Genomic DNA, 24,903 nt, shown 5'->3' on the forward strand with positions numbered 1-24,903 from the left:
TCATTTTCCAAATCCCCAAAAACGACAAGAAAACTCACCGTTCAAGGCATGCAGCAGCGATGTATACTTCTCCCGCTGGTCATCTGATAAGGAACAGACTAGTAGTGTAGAAAGGTGGATGAGATTGTGGGCTTCTACTTGGCGGGTCAGGTGGAGTCATTTTCCCTTGAAGGCTTTGACAAGGCTGTACATCTGATGTGTAAAAAGGCCCTTCCCTTGTAGTTTGGAAGTCAGTTCATTCATGAGGGTCATGATGTCCACGGTGAAGGCAAAATCAGCCAACCATTCTTATTCTTGCAGTTAAGGGAAATCCACATATTTTCCTTTCATTTGTAAAAACTCAGCAATCTCTGACTTCAGGTCCCACACCCTTTTAAGCACCTTCCCCAAACTCAGCCATCTCACGTTATTGTGGTAGGAGAGACCTGCATGACCCGACTGTTTCTTCCAGCAGCGAGACAAACTGTATGTGGTTTAAAGAGTTTGCTCTTATGAAGATTACCACTTCAGTGACTGTATCCTCAACATGGCTCATTTTCAGAACACATTTACAGAGCACCTCCTGATGAATAATGCAATGCAGGAAAATCCTTTTCTGATCTGGGTTCAGCTCAGCTACTTGATGTTGTATCCTTTTCAAAAGGCCAACGTTTTTTCCTGTCAAGTTTGGGTACCCATCAGTGATCGCAGTGGATAACTTTTCAAAACTCAGTACCAGCTTTGCCACACACTTATTAACCTCCTCCAATAAATATTTCCCTGTGGTTGTGCTCTTCATTGACTGCACTGAAGCACTCTCCTCTGTAATAACAAAGTCTGGGGTTATGCCTCGTAAGAATATCAACAACTGAGCCGTGTCACCTGCCTCACCGCTCTCATCCAGGGCCAAGGAGAAATAGGTGAAATCCTTTACCTTGTTTTTCAACTGTTGTTCCATATTCTCTGAAATGTCCTCAACACGCCGTGTCACTGTTCATCTTGACAGGGAAACATTTTCAAACAGCTCTTTCTTGTCGGGCAAATTATGGCTGCAGAGTCAATTAAGCACTCTTTAATGAATTCGCCCTCAGCGAATGGCTTGCTATGTTTAGCAATTTTGTGGGACAGTACATATCTAGCTCTCGCAATTCCGTTGTTTGCTGAATGCGCTTTTGTGAAAAGTCCGTGCTGATTTTGCAACTGAAAAAGCAACTCTTTCAATGCACTTGCCTCCTGCTCAGAAGACATATTCCTATATTTCTCTGCATGATTTGTCTGGAAGTGTCGGGATAAGTTGTAGTCTTTCAAGACAGCGATGCTCTCTTTGCACAATAAGCACACAACTTTCCCTGATAACTCAATAAAGAAATATTTCGATGTCCACTCTTGCTGGAACACCCTAAATTCATTGTCTACTTTTGTTTTCTTTGAAATCTAAGAAAAACTCTTTTGCGCAATTTCTAGCTAGCTACTACTTGTGACTGTGACGTGTGTGTCAGCCTGTCAGTCACTGTCTGTCCTTGTGCAGTTGTTATTTATACGTGTCTTCAAAATAAATGTCCCACAAGCGGTGGGAGATAAATCATTACACAAAGGCGTGTATTAATTGGGCTTTTAATTTGAATAACTAATACGTTTTTCAAAACTTTACTATCGCAAATTCTTAATGTGATCTGAGCATGATTCCACGGGGCATATTGAATCAGGTCGCGGGCCACATATGCCCCCGGGCCAGCCTTTGCCCAGGTCTGGTGTATACGGTTGAGTTGTCAGCATACATAGACAAGCAGGCTATATTTAAGGTCATTGGAAGGTCATTATTAAAAACAGAAAACAATAATGGCCTGGCTGCCCTGTGTTACACCATACCAAATGTGTATTAGAGAGAGTTCAATTAAAGAAAACCCTCTGTTTTCTATGAGATAGGTAATGGTCAATGCATGACAAGGCAGAGCCTGTAAAAACCTATGTTTTTTTCAGCAATCGGTTGAAAGTAGTCAATGATATCAAAAGTTGCACCTAAGTTTTACAAAACAGCTCCCACAATCGTATTATTATTCATTTCTTTCAGCCAATCATTAGTCATTTGTGTCAGTGCCAACCAAACATGTTGAGTGCCCTTCCCAGTAAGCATGCTGAAAGTCTGTTGTTTTTCTGTTTTCTGTTAAATAACATTATATTTGGTCAAACAGGATTTTTAAAAGTTTGCATCAACACCATTAACATGTTGATTGGTTGGCTGTTTGAACCAGTAAATGGTGTTTTTCTATTCTTGGGCAGTGGAATGACCTTTGCCTCCCTCCAGGCCTAAAGGAACACACCGTCTGCTAGGCCTAAATTGAAGATGAAGAAAATAGAATTCATAAAGTATTCCGCTGCCAACCCGCACACAGACATGACACAGAAACAGAAACAATGACGCCTTTGGGAAGGAACCAAAGGGAGTGACAAATATAGGGAAGGTAATCAGGGAAGTGTTTTTTTATTTTTTGTGTCAGAGTAATGACGTCGGGTCGGGAACTTCTACAGGCTCTCATGCCTCAACCAGATTGCCAGGCTTCCCTGCCTCAGCCGGCTCGTCAGGCTCCCCTGTGTCGTGTCTTTGGCTTTGCCGGATTAAGTGATATGACATGCTATTCTATAAAATAATTTATCCGTAATTAATATTACCTGATTGAGCTAATCATGTAAATGTAATTAACTAGAGAGTCGAGACACCACAAAATAATATTTATAGAGCTGTTATGTTCTGAATAAACTCTTAAAGATCTAGTAATATTTTACATCAATAGCAGTCAATATTAATCGCCACCTTAATTCAGTCTCATCTGAAAGTTGTAAATTCTTGGTTATCTTCATGAACCCTGGCTAACAAGTTGAATCAGCAATACAAAATTGGGTTCAATTATTTATTTACTAAATACCTAACTAATCACACAGAATTACACATACACATAATTAATCATAACTTGATTACAAATTACGTCATAAAGGAAAACGTCCCTGGCGGGCGGAACAGATATGACAGCCTGTTACACAAAAGAAAAGGGCTGGGTTTGAGTGAAAGAGCGGGAAGACTGAGTAACAAAGGAAGAAGCTGTGCTATCGTAAATACAGTATCTTATGCATTCTAAATTACTGCCCATTTGGAAAAGGAAAATGCAATAAATATTCGGTAGGTTGGTGATAGATGGAAGGTCGTGTTGCCAAACCTTTGTCCTTTGTCCTTTGAAGAATGTCTCTGGTGGTCAATTGGATCCGTTGTAGTAACGTCGTAGTGTGATAGACCGGATACTCTGTCTGTTCCTTCCTAACCCTCGTTTGCAGCTGCTGTTGCTAACTCAACGGCTTGGAGGTATCACTTCTGTAGTGAATAAGAGTTCAAAGTTCATACCATTTGCAACCAAAGCTCACGCTGATGTTGGCTTCGTTCTGTAGTTATTATCTGAACCATTCTGACATCATTCCAATTCTCACATTTTAGAAGATAAAATCACATTTCATCCCATCACGAATAATTTCATATTCAAACATATAAATTGAACAACAATTCCATGTGAATCCGATAACTCTGATGTTTAGACTTCCCACTGTAGCGTTTATGTCATCTTATCATTGATGAGAATGTCTCAGATGACAACCGAACTGACATCATATTCATTAAGTACCACCTCATATGTTCAATAGGTCGGATTACCAGAATATAGTTCATTTCCCCCCACCTTCTAATGTTCCCATAATCTCTATGTTAACCAAGGGGTTTGCAAATGTAACATCAGTAGGATAGAGAGAGGAAAAAGAGGGGAAGAGGTATTTATGACTGTCATAAACCTACCCCCAGGCTAACGTCATGACACCTGCTACCACCCGCTCGTCAGGTTCTCATGCCTCAGCCGGATCGCCAGGCTCCCCTTCCTCAACTGATCTGTCAGGTTCCCACTCCCCAGCTGACTCGACAGGTTCCCGTGCCTCAGCTGGTATCGGGGAGGGGGTACTGGGGGACGGGGTACATCGGGGAGGGGGTACTGTCATGTATACTCCCTCTCTGGCCTCTAGGTCATCAAGCTGCTGATTGTCCCGCACACCTGTCACCATCGTCTCGTGCACCTGCTCCTAAAGACACTCAACTGAACTACATCACCTCCTTGATTATCTTCCCTATATCTGTCACTCCCCTTTGTCCTTTCCTGTTATTTACTCTGTTTTCATGTCGGTGCTTTGTTTGTGTTACGTGTTAATTGTTTCATTTATTTATTAAAACACTCACAACCTGAAGTTGCTTCCTGACTCTCAGCGCACTAATTACAGTGGTTTGCATTATCAAAGGGCTTTGTGATGAAAAGGCCATCTGTCTCAATTAAGAATTATTTATATAATTGTATCTTTGTTCCATATTATAGTTACTTCTTATTTTTGTTTAGTTTAGTTACAGGATTTCTCAATTTACTGAATGTTTGCCAATCTGCTATGTTGTCAGACTTATTTGCTCTTCCCTTTGCCTCATCCCTCTCAGCCATACAGTTTTTTAATGAATCATCTATCCATGGGGATTTGGCAGTTCTAATAGTCAGTTTCTTGATTGGCGTATGCCTTTCAGTAACCGGAAGGAGCATTTTCATACAGTAAATGCTTCAAGTGCATCGTCAGGTTGTCCCTCATTACACACATCAAACCAACAAATATGTTTCATGTCTTTGACATAGGAATCACTGTATAACCTCTTGTACACTCAGAAAAGAAGGTGCTATCTAGAACCTAAAAGGGTTCTTCGGATGTCCCAATAGGAAAACCCTTTGAATAACCATTTTTGGTTCCAGGTAGAACCCTTTTGAGTTCCATGTAGAACCCTTTACACAGAGGGTTTCTTCATGGAACCCAAAATCGGTTCTCCTATGGCGACAGCTGAAGAACCCTTTTGGAACCCTTTGATCACTAATACACAATTTTAGTCCCAGTCTATATATGGCTATTATATTCTGATCACTACATCCAATGGGTGTGGATACTGATTTAGAGCAGATTTCTGCCAAATTAGTAAATATGTGGTTAATACACGTGGAGGATTTAGTTCCTCTTCTGTTTGTAATTACATTGGTAGGTTGACAGACCACCTGAACAAAATTGCAGGCATCGGTTTCAGCTTGAAGCTTCTTTTTGAGTGGACAGCTTGATGACCACCAGTCAACATTTACGTCACTCAGACAATATAACTCTCTGTTGATATCACATGCATTGTTGAGCATTTCACACATAAAGTCCAAATACTGACTTTTGGCACTTGGCGGTCTATAGCATCTTCCCACGAAAATAGGTTTTAGGTGAGGCAAATGAACCTGAGTGAGGCAAATATTACATCCACATCATCTGAGATCAGGTCCCTTCTCAGCCTATAAGGACTATGTAACTTGTTTCAGGAAACGAGGCTCAGGAAATGTTGCACGTCACTACTTCACAGGAGAGCCATTTGAACGTGAACCTTTCTTTTGTTTCATCAAAATGCGTTTTTTTGGGGCAGAAATGCCTTCTGGAACATGTGAACTTTCATGTGCCTTATTAACAAACGTGTATGCCATCTGTAAATATTAATTAAAAAAAATCAGATGTTACAAGTTTCTATTTTTGTCAGAAAGTCATTTTATTTTCAAGTTAAAGTGTACTGTTAGCTAGCTAGCTAATGTTAGCTGGCTGGCTCGCTAGCTAACGTTACTGTAGTGTATTAGCGACACCTAGTAGTGCAATACCAGCGGGGCATAAGGAGTCACTGGAGGAACAGAAGGAGGCTGAGCCTGAGAGATCAGGAATAAAGTACAAGTCAATGATGTCTGAGTCAAGTCGATTCATTACAACTAGCGACGAGGATATGGATTTAAAATAAACCTTATCCACTCAAGAAGCTGGGAGAGTGCAGGAAAAGTGAATATGTTCAGTTAACACAGCTAACAAGCAAACAAGTGCGCTTGCAAAAGAAACTAAGAATAAAGGCACTGAGCTTACCTTCTCTCCCGCTGTTTGATGTGCATTCCAACCCAGCCAGTGTTGGTTTGCGATGGGAAAAATGTCTTAATAGTTTCAAACTGTTCATCACTGCTTCAGGAGTCAAAGATGCAGCCCTGCTGGTCAACAGCCTCCATTGCTCTTGCTTCATCCATTAGAGTGGTGAGAGTAAGGTCCCTCTTGCGCAGAAACCATTTGCGCAACACATTCGAGTGACATTTGTTTAGGCAAGCTGAACAAGCAAAGGCGGAATCATTGGACACGTTTGTGGGCAGACTGAAACAGTTGGCTGCTACATGTGATTATGGAGATGTGAAATATGATTACATAAAGGACCAAGTGATTGACAATTGTCACTCAAATGTGTTGCGCAAATGGTTTCTGCGCATGAGAGACCTCACTCTCACCGCTCTAATGGATGAAGCAAGAGCAATGGAGGCTGTTGACCAGCAGGTGGACAGAATGGAAAGACTAAATGTCAATGCAATTCAACAGGGGAAAAGTGAACAAAAACAACCCAGACGGGAATGGAGCAAAATATAAAAAAGGAAAACAATATTTGCTTCATCCATCAAGCCATCTAATGATGACCAAACTGTTAAATGTTTCAGATGTGGTCAGGAGGGCCATACTGGACGGGCATGTTCCATCACACAAGGTAAACAATGTGACAGAGATGGACATTTCTCCAAAATGTACAGGACAAAGACAAAACTGAATGTAAATCAAGTCACAAACACACCTGCCATACAAAATTATAAAACCGACAAATGTGAATTCTAACTGAAGGAGATAGAGTTCATGAGTTACATTGCCTCGAAGAACGGCTAGTAAACTACTGTGGTAGATTTAACCCTAATCTGACAACCATATCTAAACCACTGAGAAGACTCACAAAAGCATCATGAGACGTTTATTTTGTGAAACTTTTGATACAACCACAGTCAGGACAATGGACTACAAGTGGCAGAGTCTGACACACTGCCTAGACAAGTGACTGCACCTGACGAGGCCATTCAACTACAGTCTTGACCATGAAAAGTCAATGCAACAAGTTGTGCACCTGAAGGACTATGTTAGATAGATATGTTGCCAGAATGGAGCAGAATAATCTCTGGCACAGTCTCAATGGTAGGGCAGTCTACCCCTAGCCATCACGGAAAGTTCCGGCAAGAATTCTTGGCAAATAAACATTGTTAACAAAAGAGTTAAGCAATGTAGCCAGAGCAATGTATCCAGAGTTATGGTTGGTAGTTTAAAGAAAGTAGAAAATAAACATTACAGTATGTTGTTGTTGGAAAATTCGTTAATACTGTATACAAGAGATACTTTATTTTGAGTACTAGATAATGTTTTGTTACGTTATAATGCATAGATTAGGGGCGGCAGGTAGCCTAGGGGTTAGAGCATTGGACTTGTAACCGAAAGGTTGCGAGATTGAATACCCGAGCTGACAAGGCTATGCTTGAGAGACCAGAAATAAAGTACAAGTCAATGATTCCCGAGTCTGAGTCAAGTCGATACATTAAAGTTACGGAGTAGTAATATTATTTATATCTCAGAGCCATTTGCATTGCTACTTATAGCCTAATGTTAGCTAGCTAACATTGAACCTGGTTGGTTAGCTACCTGAATATTCATGCAGGGTAGTACCATTATGAGTTGGGATTATCTTTTAATTGTTTAGCTAGCTAGCTACTTGTCTAGACAAAATAATCCACTCTACAAGTAACCATTTCAATAGAATGTTCATGAACTTACCAGTTAACTGTCGATAGACGTTACTGGTAAATTCGCTCTGGCTATCAACCCCGATTTCAGAGCACTCTCGTCTGAATGTGCGAGAGCGCAGAATAACTGACGAATTTACGAACGCTCAACACCCGTTGAATTTGGCTGGTGTCAGTAAATGATAACAAAAGTTCATAATTCAATTGTTGCCCGCAGCATAGTTGCAGTCACCAATGCTCATAAGAACAGCCTAACCAACGCTGCTAGGGCAAGTAAAATGGTCAGAGTGAACTGTTCTCTAATTTGTGTCTGGAAGTAGCTAGTATACGTTAGCCAGTTAGCTTGAGTGCCTGACTGCTGTTGTTAAGTCAGAACGCTCGGATCAACCCTACTCCTCGGCCAGAGCGTCCAGTGTGCGCTATGCCCGCTCCAAGAGCGAAATGCTCTGAATTTCTAAACGGACAATCTGACAACACTCTGAGTTTCCGAACGCCCAGAGCACACTCTGGCACTCCAGATTAAATTTACGAACACACCTGTAGTATAAACCAATTTTAAGTCTTTCAGTCTTTGGTTGTTCTGTACATGGTCACACATGTGAATCCTTAAAGAGATGGGTGGGGCTAAGGCTTTAGCGGGTGTGAACAATGCCTAATGGGTGTGGATAAAGAAGAGCTCTCCAGTAGGTGCACTGAAACAATTAATGGCAGGGTTTCTCAAAAGGGAGGTTTCAAGTTTATCTACTTCCAAAACAGAATTACCTTCCCATTGTTTCTCAAACATGTTCTAGCTCTGAGTCTATACTTTTATCTAATGTAAAAAAACAACAACATATGTCTCTCTGGCCATACATAGCAAGACCTCCTTCTTTTGCATTCCTATCTTTCCTGTATATGCTATAACCATGCACAGCTGCTACTGCATCGTCTAATTATCTATGTGTCTTTCAGAGATGGCCAGAAATTGAATGTTTTCTGATGTTAGTAAGTTGTCAGTGTCATGAATTTCATTACTAGCCAGATAATGATCATTTTGTGCAAAAAAAACAACTTAAGACAGGCCCATTGGGCTAAAGATGGACCAGCCCACCTGACATTTTCCCGAAATGCCAGATGGCTTGTCCGCCCTCGGCTCCTGCCAACAGTAAGAGTTCCTAAGTTAAGTGATCTACATCGTGCAGTCAGAAGAGTGCCCCCTATTGGTTAACCACCACAAATTCCAGCCAATACTTACCCACTCCAGGGGGTCTTATGACCAATACAATTATTAGATCCAGCCATGCTGGGCATCATCATTGAGATGCCCAGCATACTTGGAATATATACTCTAATACAGACTCTTTTTTCCAAAGTTATTAATTTGAATGAACAAAATATGTTTAACTAACTGGTCTACTGAAATGCATTTGATCAATTTTGAATATTTACAATTTTAAATTTTGGGAACCCCTATGATAATGATATAAGTCAGTCTACAATTAAAATATCTTATCGTTCTCTCTCTCAAACCAAATGCAAAAGTGGAAAACCAGTGACTTGTTAATAATCTGTGGTGTATGCAGCTATATGGTTGTTACACTATGTCCCGCCCATTATCAGAAATTACATTTGTCTCTCTTATTTGAAGATTCAGTCCTTCCTTAATGGTATCTCAATGCAGACATACACACAGAATGGCACGTATATATGTACCAGCTCTGGTCCTCTACGGCTTCTGTAAGTTACTCTATCTTCAGTTCAGATTTTAATAGATTTGGTCATTCAAACATGTGTGACTGTGTCTAGGTGTGTATGTAGTATATGTGTGCAAAAATGATTTTGTGTGTGAACAATAGCTTTTTTATTAAATCACACCAGATATGCTGTACATTCCATGAGAATTACACGGAAAGTTATGTTTCTAAATTTGTTTTCTCTCTTTCAGGTTTGACCCCTGTCATCTTGGTCTCTCCGCCACCCTCAGTGGTGGTCCATCCTGGGGATAATGTCACCCTACAGTGCACTAATGGCCTTAAAGGTCCAGGACACGTTGCTTGGTTCAAACAAGTCTACGTCTCAGAGCCTCTGTGCATCGCGTCGATGTACAGCTCTCAGCCTTTTGTCAAGCATCACAATGGTTTTCAGCCCAGCCATATGGAAATGTTCATCAGCAATAGAACAATCGTCCTCAAAATCACAGAGGTGAATGTAGCTGATTCTGGTCTGTACTGCTGTGGAATGTACGATCAGTACTTCATCTTCACCAACATGACTTTCCTGATGGTTCAAGGTAATCTTTTCAATAATTTCTCAGCTGTGACAACTGGATGCAATGAAATGTTGTGCTATAGGGATGCACATAAAAGAGTTGGAAACAAGTTAGCGTTCAATCAACTTTTATGTAGCTGGAATATTAAACTCTATTAAACTCTCCTATTCATCCAAAAGGTTACAAGGATTCTGACAAAGAGCCAGAGCAATGTCCTGAAGGTATGCTTAGTCTGTTATTGTATGGTGAAAATCATTTAAAACATCAATTTCAACCCATATCTTTAATGTGAGCTAGTAATTGTTAGATTAATGGGGTCTAGTTTAACTATTGGTCGGGTAGGACAGTATGATGATGGAACCATGTACCTCCTTCCCCTGGTTGTGATCCTGGGTGTTGTGAATGCTGTTCAACTGATAGTCATCCTCATCCTGGTCCTCAAGATCAGACGAGACACAAACAGACACAACACAGGTAGAAACCCATTTCATGATAATATGCGACCTGTGAACTACACTTCGAATGTGAACGTTTTCCTATTATATGCTGCACACTGACTATCAGAAGAGACAGTGTGCTCACTAGAATGGAATGATCCATTAATCCGTTCTCTCGTCTCTCTTTTATATCATATTCAGGACCTGATTCTCAAAGACAACCACAAAATGATCAGGTAAATACTGTATTGTTAAATACTCTATTTTCAATGACATTATTTTGTAAGCAATTCAGAAACAGAAAATTACAACTTCAGCCACTTTCATGATGTTATACAGAACTAATATCCAGATTCATTGAATTATGCCACCCTGAATTTCACCTCCAAGAAGAGGAAGATGGAGAGGAGAAGAGAGAAGGAGCTGGACACCCATGTAGTGTATGCTGCTACAAGATGACAAAGTGGAGGAGGATGGAAGTTTGGTTGGCCATATCTTTGAATAGATTGATTTGCCATATCTTTGAATACAAGTTTAAATCTTGCTATATTGAATCTGTGTAGTTATATTAAATGGATTTAAATGTAAATAAATCAATCTCTGCAGTGTACGTTTGTTAGTTGTCCCTCAGGGCTACTGTAGCCCTCTCCAACTAAGTTAGGCCACACAGCTCCATAGTACAGGAGGATGGAACGGGAGGGAAATTGGTTGGCCATATCTTTGAATACATTGATTTGCCATATCTTTGAATACAAGTTTAAATCTTGCTATATTGTATGTGTAGATAAATTAAATGTTTTGAAACATAAATAAAAAAATAACTCTGGAGTGTTTGTGAGTTGTACCTCAGGGCCACTGTAGCCTTCTCCAACGCAGGTAGGTCACACAGCTCAGTGGTTCAGGGTGTGGTTAGAGAGGAGTTAGAAGTCAAAACACAACTGTTTAATGGTCACAGGGGAATAGATGCCTCTTTTGACCTCTCTTAACTTAGATCTCTGTTGTGTGTGTTAGTGAATTGGTATTTTTTTATAGGGTGACCCTGAGTGCCAAAAGTACCCAGCAGTATTTGTCACTTCTAAAGATAAATAAAGAGTTAAACTTAAATTGCCTTTGTCATGATGTTATTCGTCCCTTAGTATTTCCTCTCGCTCTCTCTCGCTGTTGAATCTCTTTTTTAATGGGCAAAGTATTTAAGTGACTGTAAATGAGGGGATGATTTAAGGGGGTTAGACAGTGACACTGACCAACTGTTATTTTCCACTGTGGTGAGCCTTACATGCGTCATTCTCTCTCTCTCTCTCTCTCTCTCTCACGTTTTCTTTCTTTCTCTTTCTCTCTCTTTCTGCTGAAGACAAGCAACCTGCACTACAGGAAGACTGGCATTCAGCTCTCACCACACCTCTCAGTGCATCAAAACCACACGCTCTTTTCACACCTCGCTTCATCTGTTCATCTGGACGATAACTCCGGACCTCTCCCCCTCAGTTAAATGTGCTAAGTACACTCTTTAAAAAAAGTCCTATCTAGAACCTGATAGGGTTATTTGGCTGTCCCCATAGGAGAAGCCTTTGGAGAACCCTTTTTGGTTCCAGGTAGATCCCCTTTGGGTTCTATGTTGAACCCTCTTTGAAAATGGTTTTAGCTGTAACCAAAAAGGGCTATCCTATTGGGACAGCTAAAAAAACACTTTTGGAAACAAACAAGCTAAACTATTTTTTCAGTACCCTGATCTGCACACAATACCTCATAATGACAAAGCAAAAACAGATTTTTATAAATGCTTGCAAATGTATTAGAAATAAATGACTGAAATATCAAATCTATATGCCAAAACACTACAAGCTTGGCACACCTGTATTTGTATAGTGCATTCGGAAAGATTTCAGACCTCTTCCCTTTTTCCACATTTTGTTACGTTACAGCCTTATTCTAAAAAAAAATCCCTCATCAACCTACACACAATACCCCCTAAAGACAAAGCAAAAACAGGTTTTTGAAAATGTTTTCAAATGTAAACAACAGAAATATCTTATTTACACAAGTATTCAGACCATTTGCTATAGAGCTCAGGTGCATCGCATCCTGTTTCCATTGATCATCCTTGAGATGTTTCTAAAAATTGTTTGGATATTCAGAGACTTGTCCCAAAGCCACTCCTGCGTTGTCTTGGCTGTGTGCTTAGAGTCGTTGTCCTGTTGGAAGGACTAATCCTTTACTGCCTTTGCAGCAGCTAACAGGGATCAATGACAAATACAAATACACCCATGTAGACAGGAGTGATCAGTGTGAGAACAGCCCTGATGCTGAGTCTCCTACACAGAGCTGTGTCTACAACCTCCACAAGAGGAACCTCACCCTCTCCGATGCTGGAACTTACTACTTTTGTAATGCTCATCTATGGTGGAAGAAGAGGAGGACCAATGCCCAGCGTGGTAAGTGTCCATATTGATAATTTATTATCATGAACACAAAAACAAGATAACGAGAACGAACAAAACGAAACAGTCCTGTATGGTGAATACACGAAACAGAAAACAATCACCCACACCACACAGGTGGGAAAAAGCTACCTAAGTAACAAAATAACTAAGGTCAGAACGTGACAACTGTGCTGGATGTTGAGTGTGGTCACTCTGACGATCCACAGATGAGAATCCTGGTCCTTCTTTCTGTCATAAGAACTGGAGTTCTCCTCCACTGTCTGACCATCTTCATCATCATCTACACCACCAGGAAATACATCAAAGATAGATGTTGATCGACTTTTTGCATTAAATGTTGGAAATTTTATCCCTTATGTATTGAAAATGAATATTTATTGAGATTTCTGAGTTGTTTAATATTGCATTTTTTTTTTAATCTAATGACTTGCGACCTCGTTTAAAAAGTTGATGTCAGTTGAATAAATAGCTCTTCAGAAATCCCTGAGTATGCTTCTTCTTTTAGTACTAATAAATATCCATTTAAGCAACTGACTGACTAAAATAGACTTGTTTCTTCTCTTGTGTTCTGTTCAGTATGTCTGTATGAATGTGTGCAGAGGGCTTCTGCAGACCCAACCTACTGATAAATACAAAACCCACCCATGCATACACCCACACAGCGAAATCTTCACAAGTACCAACCTGCCCACTGTGGTCTGCTGTGAACACAAAACAAGGCCGTCTCTACGCTTTGGACAGGCCTACATACCCTGTGTCTCTATGTGGTTTTCAGCAGGATGTCTATGTGGTGGCAGTCTGTTTTCTCTCATTCTTTCATTGTTGTTCACAACCATGACAATTAGCAACACAGCCCACTTAGATATACTGTATACTGTATGTCATGTAGCCTATATCTTGTCACTTACAAGATCATAGGTTTAATTAATTCAAACTACAATCATTTGTTTACTGAGTTAAACAATTGTATTAATGTATATTAGGCTACAGTGAAGAGGCCTATCCATGAGGTACACCCCTACCAAACGCTCAACTAGTAGCCTACACTTGAGTTAGTACATGAATGACAGGGATGAGACTGACTTTCTCTCTGTAAGTGTTTCCCCCATATACCCTCACAGTAATGCTTCACCCATGTTCACCCTACATACAATACATTACCAAAGGTATGTGGACATCTGCTCTTTGAAAATCTCATTCCAAAATCATGGGCATTAATATGGAGTAGGTCTCCCCTTTGCTTTGTAACAGCCTCCACTCTTCTGGGAGGATTGTCCACTAGATGTTGGAACATTGCTGCGAGGACCTGCTTTCATTCAGCCACAAGAGATTTAGTGAGGTCGGGCACTGATGTTAAGTGATTAGGCCTGGCTGACAGTCAGCGTTTCAGTTCATCCCAAAAGTGTTCGATGGGGTTGAGATCAGGGCTCTGTGCAGGCCAGTCAAGTTCTTCCACAACGATCTCGACAAACCATTTCTGTATGGACCTCGCTTTGTGCACGGGGGAATTGTCATACTGAAACAGGAAAGGGCCTTCCCCAAACTGTTACCACAAAGTTGGAAGAACAGAATCGTCTAGAATGTTATTATATGCTCTGGCATTAAGATTTCCTTCATTGGAACTAAGGGGTCTAGCCTGAACCATGAAAAACAGCCCCAGCCCATCAATCTTCCTACACCAAACTTTACAGTTTTCAGTATGCATTCGAGCAGGTTGCGTTCTCCTGGCATCCGCCAAACTCAGATTCGTCCGTCGGACTGTCAGATGGTGAAGCGTGATTCATCCCTCCAGAGACTGCGTTTCCACTGCTCCAGAGTCCAATGGCGGTGAACTTTACACCACTCCAGCCAACGCTTGGCATTGCTCATGGTGATCTTAGGCTTGTGTGTGGCTGCTCGGGCCATGGAAACCCATTTCATGAAGCTCCAGAGGAACAGTTCTTGTGCGATCATTGCTTCCAGAGGGAGTTTGGAACTCGGTAGTGAGTATTGCACTCGCCGGTCCCGTTCTATTGCCAATGTTTGTCTATGGAGATTGCCTGGCTGTGTGCTCAATTTTATACACCTGTCAGCAACAGGTGTGGCAGAAATAGTAGAATCCACTAATTTGAAGGGGTGTCCACATACTTGTGGACATATAGTGTATGTATCTGTGCAGAATGAAGGACTGCAATTCATGTATCGTTCAATAGGGTGCAGCAGTGTCCTATTATGGAAGTCCCCATGACTGCCTCAGGAATAGAGTTGGCAGCAACTTGTAGAAGTTGTCAAAAAGTTGACTAAGATGATGAACAATCATTGAACTCACTTTCCTGTGGAATCTCATGAGTCTAGTAGAAATAGTGGTCCAACAAATTATACAATAGACAATATTATTCTGAAGTCACGTCATCTGGATTTTTTGGGGGCATTTTTTCTAACCTTAACCTAATTCTCCTGACCTGCCACATTAATACTCCGAACCTGCCATGTCAATTATCTTAACCTGCTGCGTAAGTTCTCCTAACCTGCTACAAAAAGTCTGCAGACCAGTCCTGAGAACAGCCTTGCTTTCCACTAATGCGATACAGCCTCAAACTGGCTTGCCTGCTCTTTCTCTTCACTAATAATGCCAGTGTGTTCAGTCTTCAGTGAGTGTGTTAAGTCTTCAGCGTTTTTCTAGCCTATTCATCAAAGATAGGCCCTGCTTTACTGAAGTTTCTAGACACTGCAAGCCAAGAAATTGTGATATACAGCATTCCATTGCGAGTTACAGCTTTTGATTTTCCCATAGATAGGTCTAGTGCATGGATTCAGGTGCCTGACTGTCTGCCTGCCTTCCCTCTCTCTCTGTCCCTCGCTAGTTCGCTATGAAAGATGCCAGTGTTTATGTTCTCAAGCCTAGTTCACATTACCCATAAGAACTCTATTAGGTTGCGCCGGTTGTCATGCATTTAAATGGGAACATCCACAATGGAGTGGAATCGCAACGCACCCTTGCAGTTGAAGATTCCGTTGCGAGACAGTTGAAGATTCCGTTGCGAGACAGACACGGCATACTTAGAAATGTTCAAACTTTGCGTCGTCTTCCGTCCTGCCAGAGTATATTTAAGAACAGGAAGTTACCAAACCACAGAAGAAGATGAAAATATGTGGTTTTCGGTGATGGGTTTTATTGGATAGCTGCCAACTTGTAAACATTTACCCATTCCTATAAGTGAGTTATTTTTTCAGTACTAATTTTTAAAAAATACACATTGGCCGTTATGCCAATTATATTATATGACTGCTGCCTCCTGTTTAATTTTTTTGTGATGGTAATGATGTTTGTTTTTGATGATAATTATTAGGTAGAGGTTCCTAGCTACTAGTGGTGTCTTTAATCTAGCCTAGCTTTTAGCTAGCTGCTCTTCCGTGCAAGCTAGCTCGAGGAATAATTAACTAAACAAAACATGTTTTATTATCACATGAAACAATATATTTTTCCTGTTTTGAATGAAAAAGGTAATATTTTGCAATCTCCCAAAATAAATGTGATCTCTGACAAGAGACTTGCGTTAGAAACACTACACTTGTCCGTTCCGTATAGTGGGGCAAGACTCCGTAAAGATGACATAAGGTGTAATGAAATACATCACAATGTGTACAGGCATCAGAAGTACAGTAACTAATCAGTTTCCTCCGTTCCAAAAACACTGAATCTTAGGAGTCGATTCCTAGCGGAAGTCAGGAGTCGAGCAGTCAATTATTTTGGTGTAGACTCTCCACCACTACGTCAAAGTCATTAACAGTTGGAAAAATCGCAGAGAAAGGCAAGCGACAGCAGCAAAGTCCTGTATGACAATAATTTGAGAGGTTTAACGAGAAGAAAATGCTAACTTTGCGAGGTGGAATTGAGATACTGTAATAGTAGTAAAGGTGCAACGCTTAGCCATCTGAAAGGGACACACCGTGAACCCAAAGCGTTGCTGGCAACAGCAATGCTGCATTGGGAAATTTTTCTTATTGTTTTAATGGAAAACCATTTTTTTTTTAAATGCAGTTTAAATGTTAACAATTGTTTTACACATTTATAACATGTTATAAATCTCTTTCAGCTTCATAGAATAGCCAGGATCTGACAGGTCAAACTGTCCTCCTCATTGAATCTAATCTAACTACTTATGTCAAATAAGTAATCATGAGCCACAATCACTCAAAATGAAACAGAGCGATATGACGAAGACAGCAATTTTTGTGTGTTGTTTTTAAATTGAGGTCTTTGCACACAATCCTCATATCACCCATGGAACATGTTTATTTTTTTACATTTAAACATTTTGCCCCCTTTTTCGTGGTATCCAATCTGTAGTAGTTACTGTCTTGTCTCATTGCTGCAACTCCCATACGGACTCGGGAGAGGCGAAGGTCAAGAGCCGTGCGTCCTCCGAAACACAACCCAACAAAGCACTGCACTGCGCCCAGCCCACCATGGGAGTCACTAGTGCGCGATGAGACAGAGATATCCCTGCCGGGCAAGCCCTCCCTAACCCAGACGACGCTGGGCCAATCGCCCCATGGGCCTCCCGGTTGCGGCTGGCTGCGACAGAGCCTGGGCTCGAACCCAGAAGTAAAGATTCTGGGTTCGATGCAGTGCCTTAGACCACTGCGCCACCCGGGAGGCCCCTCCTCTGAAATGTTTTGTCTTCTTTCAGACGTCTCCATATCATACCACTCACACCCACCTACAGTGCCTTGCGAAAGTATTCGGCCCCCTTGAACTCTGCGACCTTTTGCCACATTTCAGGCTTCAAACATAAACATATAAAACTGTATCTTTTTGTGAAGAATCAACAACAAGTGGGACACAATCATGAAGTGGAACGACATTTATTGGATATTTCAAACTTTTTTAACAAATCAAAAACTGAAAAATTGGGCGTGCAAAATTATTCAGCCCCCTTAAGTTAATACTTTGTAGCGCCACCTTTTGCTGCGATTACAGCTGTAAGTTGCTTGGGGTATTTCTCTATCAGTTTTGCACATCGAGAGACTGACATTTTTTCCCATTCCTCCTTGCAAAACAGCTCGAGCTCAGTGAGGTTGGATGGAGAGCATTTGTGAACAGCAGTTTTCAGTTCTTTCCACAGATTCTCGATTGGATTCAGGTCTGGACTTTGACTTGGCCATTCTAACACCTGGATATGTTTATTTTTGAACCATTCCATTGTAGATTTTGCTTTATGTTTTGGATCATTGTCTTGTTGGAAGACAAATCTCCGTCCCAGTCTCAGGTCTTTTGCAGACTCCATCAGGTTTTCTTCCAGAATGGTCCTGTATTTGGCTCCATCCATCTTCCCATCAATTTTAACCATCTTCCCTGTCCCTGCTGAAGAAAAGCAGGCCCAAACCATGATGCTGCCACCACCATGTTTGACAGTGGGGATGGTGTGTTCAGCTGTGTTGCTTTTACGCCAAACATAACGTTTTGCATTGTTGCCAAAAAGTTCCATTTTGGTTTCATCTGACCAGAGCACCTTCTTCCACATGTTTGGTGTGTCTCCCAGGTGGCTTGTGGCAAACTTTAAACAACACTTTTTATGGATATCTTTAAGAAATGCCTTTCTTCTTGCCACTCTTCCATAAAGGCCAGATTTGTGCAATATACGACTGATTGTTGTCCTATGGACAGAGTCTCCCACCTCAGCTGTAGATCTCTGCAGTTCATCCAGAGTGATCATGGGCCTCTTGGCTGCATCTCTGATCAGTCTTCTCCTTGTATGAGCTGAAAGTTTAGAGGGACGGCCAGGTCTTGGTAGATTTGCAGTGGTCTGATACTCCTTCCATTTCAATATTATCGCTTGCACAGTGCTCCTTGGGATGTTTAAAGCTTGGGAAATATTTTTGTATCCAAATCCGGCTTTAAACTTCTTCACAACAGTGTCTCGGACCTGCCTGGTGTGTTCCTTGTTCTTCATGATGCTCTCTGCGCTTTTAACGGACCTCTGAGACTATCACAGTGCAGGTGCATTTATACGGAGACTTGATTACACACATGTGGATTGTATTTATCATCATTAGTCATTTAGGTCAACATTGGATCATTCAGAGATCCTCACTGAACTTCTGGGGAGAGTTTCCTGCACTGAAAGTAAAGGGGCTGAATAATTTTGCACGCCCAATTTTTCAGTTTTTGATTTGTTTAAAAAATTTGAAATATCCAATAAATGTCATTCCACTTCATGATTGTGTCCCACTTGTTGTTGATTCTTCACAAAAAAATACAGTTTTATATCTTTATGTTTGAAGCCTGAAATGTGGCAAAAGGTCGCAAAGTTCAAGGGGGCCGAATACTTTCGCAAGGCACTGTACACACACAGAACCAGATCACAGGTACACTGCGGTCCGCTCTAAGCAAGATGAGGCCGTATCTACCCTGCTACATGCACTCTGTGTCTCCTTGTGGTTTTCAGCAGGATGTCTATTTGATGTAAGTTTGTTGTTCTTACAATCTTTACTTGTTGCCACTGACAATTTGCAGCCGTAAACCTACTCTATGTCTATAGTTATCTGAAATCAGTTCCAAACCACAACGACCTGCTAATGAACTCTGTTTCAACCGTCTGAGTTAACAATCTCAGTCCAGGGGGGAGGGACAAGTTAGTGATGATGTCATGGGAGAATTTTCAGTACATTCGCAATCAGACATCTATTGTGAGGCACAAGGACTACTGCAGGGTCCTCTGGAAGAAGACCAAAAGAGGAGGAACCTCCTTTTGATAGATTCCCTCCTATGAGAACAACATTCACCAGAGAGTGATTGGCTGAGGTTTCCAATCAGTGATGCAGTGGATGTTTCTGTGAATGATAGGGAATGAAACTGCCATGCAATTGATTTGTTTCATCCTGTCATCTAATTAAATGACTTGGTCAAAAGAGTATATGTTATCTTTAGCGGCACTTATGCAATGGAGACAAGATAGCCTACATCAAATGCACCTAAAAAAGTGACTGCGAGAACACAAATGGTAAACAAATAGAAAATTACATTTTGACAAAGGTCTGACCAGAGTGAATTGGAGAAATACAAACCACAATTTCTTGCAGGAGTCAGGGTATAATACAAGACCAAAGGTTGTCTGAGTGAGGCGTAAACAAAAATGACGCGTCCAGTTCGACCAATCACCAATGACCCCATTGTTGAAGTGTTGTACACATGGTTAGACTTTTTCCACTCAAGGTGACACCTTCAAAGATGATCACACCGTGTGTGATATTTCTCCTCCTTAAACAAATAGGTAAGTCAAATTGTTTTATTTCTCTGCTTGTGTGACGTGTACTATAAGATTTTTTATTGGGTCCTGATATTACAGTCGATTTCAGGCAATCCACCTATCATGATAACATTTTTAAGTATGTGCTGTCTAATATATGTGAGTAGCTAAGCCATTTTTGTTGTTGTGTGTGTTATAGATCATGTTCCAGCTGTAGCACAATCCTCAGCCATTCATCTCATATCACCCAATGTTGGAGACTGTGACTTTGCAGTGACTTTGCACTGTTTCTATGAAGGTGACATGGCAGTAACATTCTCCTGGTACAAGCAACCCTTTGGAAATATTCCTCGCGTCATGTCAACATTTTTTTTCAAGTATGATAGTGGCGCTACATTCTACCATGAGTTTAAAGGTAACCCTCGCTTCTCAGTGGAAAGTGACGAAGGAAAAAATCACCTAAGAATCTCAGACATGGAACTCTCTGATTCAGCCTTATACTACTGTGGGAGCGCTTATGGAAACAAGGTGGAGTTTGGAGAAGGAACCATTCTCATTGTGAAAGGTACAGAGAGAATTCTTATTTTCAGATAGTTAAAAATCTTAGATTATACACAATGAGTGTAGCTAAAGGAAATTGAATTATTGTGACAATCAAATAAAAGGTTGATGTCCTCACTGATATCACCCCTCTGACTTTCACGAAAACATACATGTCGGTTGTATTGCTCTAGACTCGTCTGAGTCTAGAGCATGGAGGTATATATGGAGACTGTTTACTGCCAAAAATAAGGGGTTAAATAAATGTTAAAATATATATATATATATATTATATCTCTTAGACAGAGGACAGACACTTCAGAACAAACTTCCTTAAGATTTTTTTTTTTTGGGGGGGGGGACTATCTGTTGTTCCATGTAGTGAATATGTTATTCAATGTGTTTGTATGTGTTAATAGCAATAAAGCCAAGTACAATTTTCAATCAAATAATTGTTTCATATTTTTTGTGGGACACTTCAAGGAGTCTTAACATTAAAAATGAAATAGCAACATGATCCTTGGTATAACCTTCTTAAAACAAGTCCATTCAGCTTAGTAGAATCCCCCAACCCCTTCCCCGGCTTAGACAGGGCTTTAGTAAAAAACGTTACCGAAATAAAAGAAACGGGTTGTAAATAAATGGACTCTTATGGGTTAAGTATTGTCATAACGAGATCCTATCATTATTCAACAAATGTTAGGTAGGGATGTTTTGGATATTCAAAAGATTTACTGACATCGGCATTGTGCCATGAAGCCGTGCGGCCTGGCGGGGTTGTGTTTCAGAGGACGCATGGCTCTCGACCTTCGCCTCTTCGCCTTGTACACAAACAGTGTAGAATAATAGCTAAAGGAAATTTAATTATTGTGACAATCAAATGTACGTAAAAGGTTGATGTCTTCTAATGAGCATATTACACAAAAACATATATAAATCCTTCAGTTTAAGCCTGAGATATCTTTTTTTTTTTGCATTGGATGAGTCTCAATCCACTGCAACTGCGTATCTCGCTCTTCCGCATCTGTGGTGAAAGGTGACAGAGCTAGAGCGGTGTTTGTCAGACCATGAGACATTCTGAAAATCCGTCTTCTCACAAAATCGTCTGTAGTGTTCGATCAATTTGGCCTACAAACTGTTATGGCACACCCCTCTACGGAACGATGGGACAATACTGAACTACCAATTGAATATCACGGAATTGTGGAGAAAAAGGGGTAAAAGAATAATAAAATAATAACAAAAATAAAACATATTCACTTCTTTTCAGGTTCAGAGTCCAACAGTAAGACAGTTGTACATCAGTCTGTCTCTAAATCAGTCCAGCCAGGAGACTCTGTGTCTCTGAATTGTATAATTCACACTGAGACCTGTGCAGGAGAACATAGTGTCTATTGGTTCAGACATGGCTCAGGAAAATCCCATCCAGGAATAATTTACTCCATTGGAGACCGAAGTGATCAGTGTGAGAAGAGCTCTGAGGCTGGGTCTCCTACACAGAGCTGTGTCTACAACCTCCCCAAGAGGAACCTCAGCCTCTCTGATGCTGGGACTTACTACTGTGCTGTGGCCTCATGTGGGGAGATACTGTTTGGGAACGGGACCAAGCTGGACATTGACCGTAAGTGACATTGTGTTTTGTTATAATCTAGATTGCAGGCAAGGTGTCATTCAGTTACTTTTGTTTTTCTCTTTCATTCAGAAATCTTTGTTTTCTGTATCATTCAGATATCTTTGTTTTTCTATGTCATTCAGATATCCTTGTTTTTCTATATCATTCAGATATCATTGTTTTTCTATGTCATTTAGATATCTTTGTTTTTCCTATATCATTCAGATGTCTTTGTTTTTCTATGTCATTCAGATATCCTTGTTTTTCTATATCATTCAGATGTCTTTGTTTTTCTATGTCATTCAGATATCCTTGTTTTTCTATATCCTTCAGATATCATTGTTTTTCTATATCATTTAGATATCTTTGTATATGAGAGAATAAAATATGACTCAGATCAAGCCGAGTCTTGTTGGTGTCTCTAACATTGTCATAGCTTTATCCCTCAGGGTCTCAGTGTCTTTATCCCTATTTGATATTTCACAGATGGTTGTAAGGAGGACCATCTTCTGTTCATGTATTGCCTTGGCGTAGCGTTGGGTCTGTGTGTCCTCCTCATCATTGTCCTTACTTGTGTTTTGTACAAGATGAGCAAGTGCATATTTAAGCGACAATATTGTGCAAGGTCCAGTATGCTTATCAATTATTGGTACAGTTACATTAGTTGACATGTTTTGGTCAAAATTGGTCATAAACGCTCTTCATTGTATGATGATGATGATTATATTGATTAATGTGTTTGATTAAAAGGAACCCACCTTCAGCCAAGTACTCCTGCAGTCCCCAGTCATGATAACCAGGTAACCTGATCTAACACTTGTTTAGTTGTTGCTGAATCAATGTATTTTTCCTTCAATCAAAATATGAAAATATAAATTTTATTAGAAGTTTTATTTCACAATACCACAATGTTTAGTCTAATACCAAATATTGGATTTACATTTTTGCTATTCCTCTCAGGATCAAGGTGTTGACACACTCCATTACGCCACTCTGAACGTCGCCCACAAGAAACCAAAGTCCGGGAGACAGAGGAGCGCCATGGAGACAGACACTGTGTACTCTGGGGTGACTCCAAAACATGGACTGAAACGTTAACTTTTCCTCTTTAATAACTTGAATTGATTTTGGGTGTTCTACACTGTATGTATAATTATGGGTTTTTCAGTGTGTTACAATGACTTGTAATCTGCCAAGCTCATTTTCACATTGATACTGTTTTCATCAAATAAAACATTAAACTGCTTTCATAGAGAGGAAATGTTTGATTAGCATTCATATTTTTGTCGTTACATTTCTACACTTTCACCCACAGATTCAGCATGCAACAACCATAGCAAGCCGATGATCAATGTAAAAAAAATGGTTGGTTGCATAATAACTGTAAATATGTATCTATTGCTGGTGTTTTAGCCTCTCAAACTGCCTTCTTTTAGCTGTATCCTGTATCATAGCTCTCTGTGGTGTTCTGACTGCCCTAAATAGATGTTCCACTCACGTAAACTCAACTCTAACCCCCAGCATTGACCGTCAATCCTAACCACGCTCTCTTTACACACCTCTGTGCATCCAAACAACAAAGATCCATTTCACTAAGAACACAATTCTGCCTCTTCATGACAGTGGCGTTCAGACTTTTTTTTCATGAGCATGGCCTTATTTCTATTACAGCATATTGGGTGACTGTCATTCACCCAGTTCAATGTAACAGCGATTGGTTTAGGCAATTACATGGTACTCAAATTGTCTCTATACCCATCATGAGGTTGCTACAACCTAGCATATGAACGAAAGTTTACAACGTAGGTGCACACAGGTCGAGAGACACATTTGAGGTGATGGACAGTGACACATGGACAGATAGTGACATTCAATACGCCTTGCACACTCTTGCCTTCATCTAGCTGAACAAGGAGAAAATCATTAGTCCAACAGTTGCAAATGAGAGTTTCTATTGGACAAATTCAAGTATGTTAATCCACTTTTTGTTCTGTTTGCTACCATTTAAGAAACGTTTTTCAACAGAATCACTTGTGGACTACACACAGCCTACATTGTTGTCACCATATTAGCTAAAGTAACATCATAGTCAGCATAGCTAATAGAACTAACGCGTTAGTAAACTAGCTACAATCATGCATTAACGTTACAGTGTACGGCAGTGTAAGCAGTTACCCCGGCGGGCCCCGGTGACAATAAATTATTAAAACCAAAAGCTTACCTTGACTTGGAAGATTGGAAGAGTTCCAGTATTGTGTTGGATAGTCATAGCCAGCTAGCTAACATAGCATCCCTCTGTTTGAGCAGGGTGTATCAGTAGGCTAAACTAGCTAGCCCCATTTGCTAGCTAAGTAAGTGAAACTGAAAAGTGAAGAAAAAAAATCCTTCATTTTGGAATAAATTAATTTGTTCAAAACTGTTCAACTATTGTCTTTCTCTCTCTTTGAGTCAACTACTCACCAGATGTTATGCACTGCAGTGCTAGCTAGCTGTAGCATATGCTTTCAGTTTTAGATTAATCGTCTGATCCTTTGATTGGTTGGACAACATGTCAGTTCATGCTGCAAGAGCTCAGATAGGTTGGAGGACATCCTCCGGAAGTTATTTTAATTACTGTGTAAGTCTATGGATGGGGGTGAAAACCATGAGCCTCCTAGGTTTTGTATTGAAATCAATGTACCCAGAGTAGG

The 24,903-nt window shown here is 40.5% G+C and overlaps 1 protein-coding gene and 1 pseudogene across 1 annotated transcript; one reads left to right on the forward strand and one right to left on the reverse strand.

The window, feature by feature from the left end:
* LOC149973233 (general transcription factor II-I repeat domain-containing protein 2A-like) lies at positions 1 to 937 on the reverse strand (annotated as a pseudogene).
* A 7,421-nt stretch (positions 938 to 8,358) lies between these two features.
* Positions 8,359 to 23,366, forward strand: LOC110500859 (uncharacterized). Its single transcript, XM_090213373.1, has 10 exons — positions 8,359 to 8,386; positions 9,628 to 9,972; positions 10,131 to 10,172; positions 10,294 to 10,425; positions 12,659 to 12,772; positions 20,261 to 20,626; positions 21,872 to 22,222; positions 22,700 to 22,814; positions 22,962 to 23,013; positions 23,174 to 23,366. The coding sequence occupies exons 1-10, from the start codon at positions 8,359 to 8,361 to the stop codon at positions 23,309 to 23,311; spliced, it is 1,683 nt and encodes a 560-aa protein (XP_090069499.1). The 3' UTR covers positions 23,312 to 23,366.
* Positions 23,367 to 24,903: the final 1,537 nt, after the last annotated feature.

Source organism: Oncorhynchus mykiss, chromosome 21, assembly GCF_057628025.1.
Source record: "Oncorhynchus mykiss isolate SJ-2025 chromosome 21, ASM5762802v1, whole genome shotgun sequence".
Lineage (NCBI taxonomy): Eukaryota > Metazoa > Chordata > Actinopteri > Salmoniformes > Salmonidae > Oncorhynchus > Oncorhynchus mykiss.

Bases quoted from the DNA above. Each gene is read 5' to 3' on its own strand.
- LOC110500859 (XM_090213373.1), top strand. From the start codon at position 8,359: ATGGGTGTGGATAAAGAAGAGCTCTCCA. The intron at 10,426-12,658 runs GTAGAAACCCAT...ACACCCATGTAG, and splicing joins CACAAACAGACACAACACAG to ACAGGAGTGATCAGTGTGAG. The intron at 22,223-22,699 runs GTAAGTGACATT...GATATTTCACAG, and splicing joins GACCAAGCTGGACATTGACC to ATGGTTGTAAGGAGGACCAT.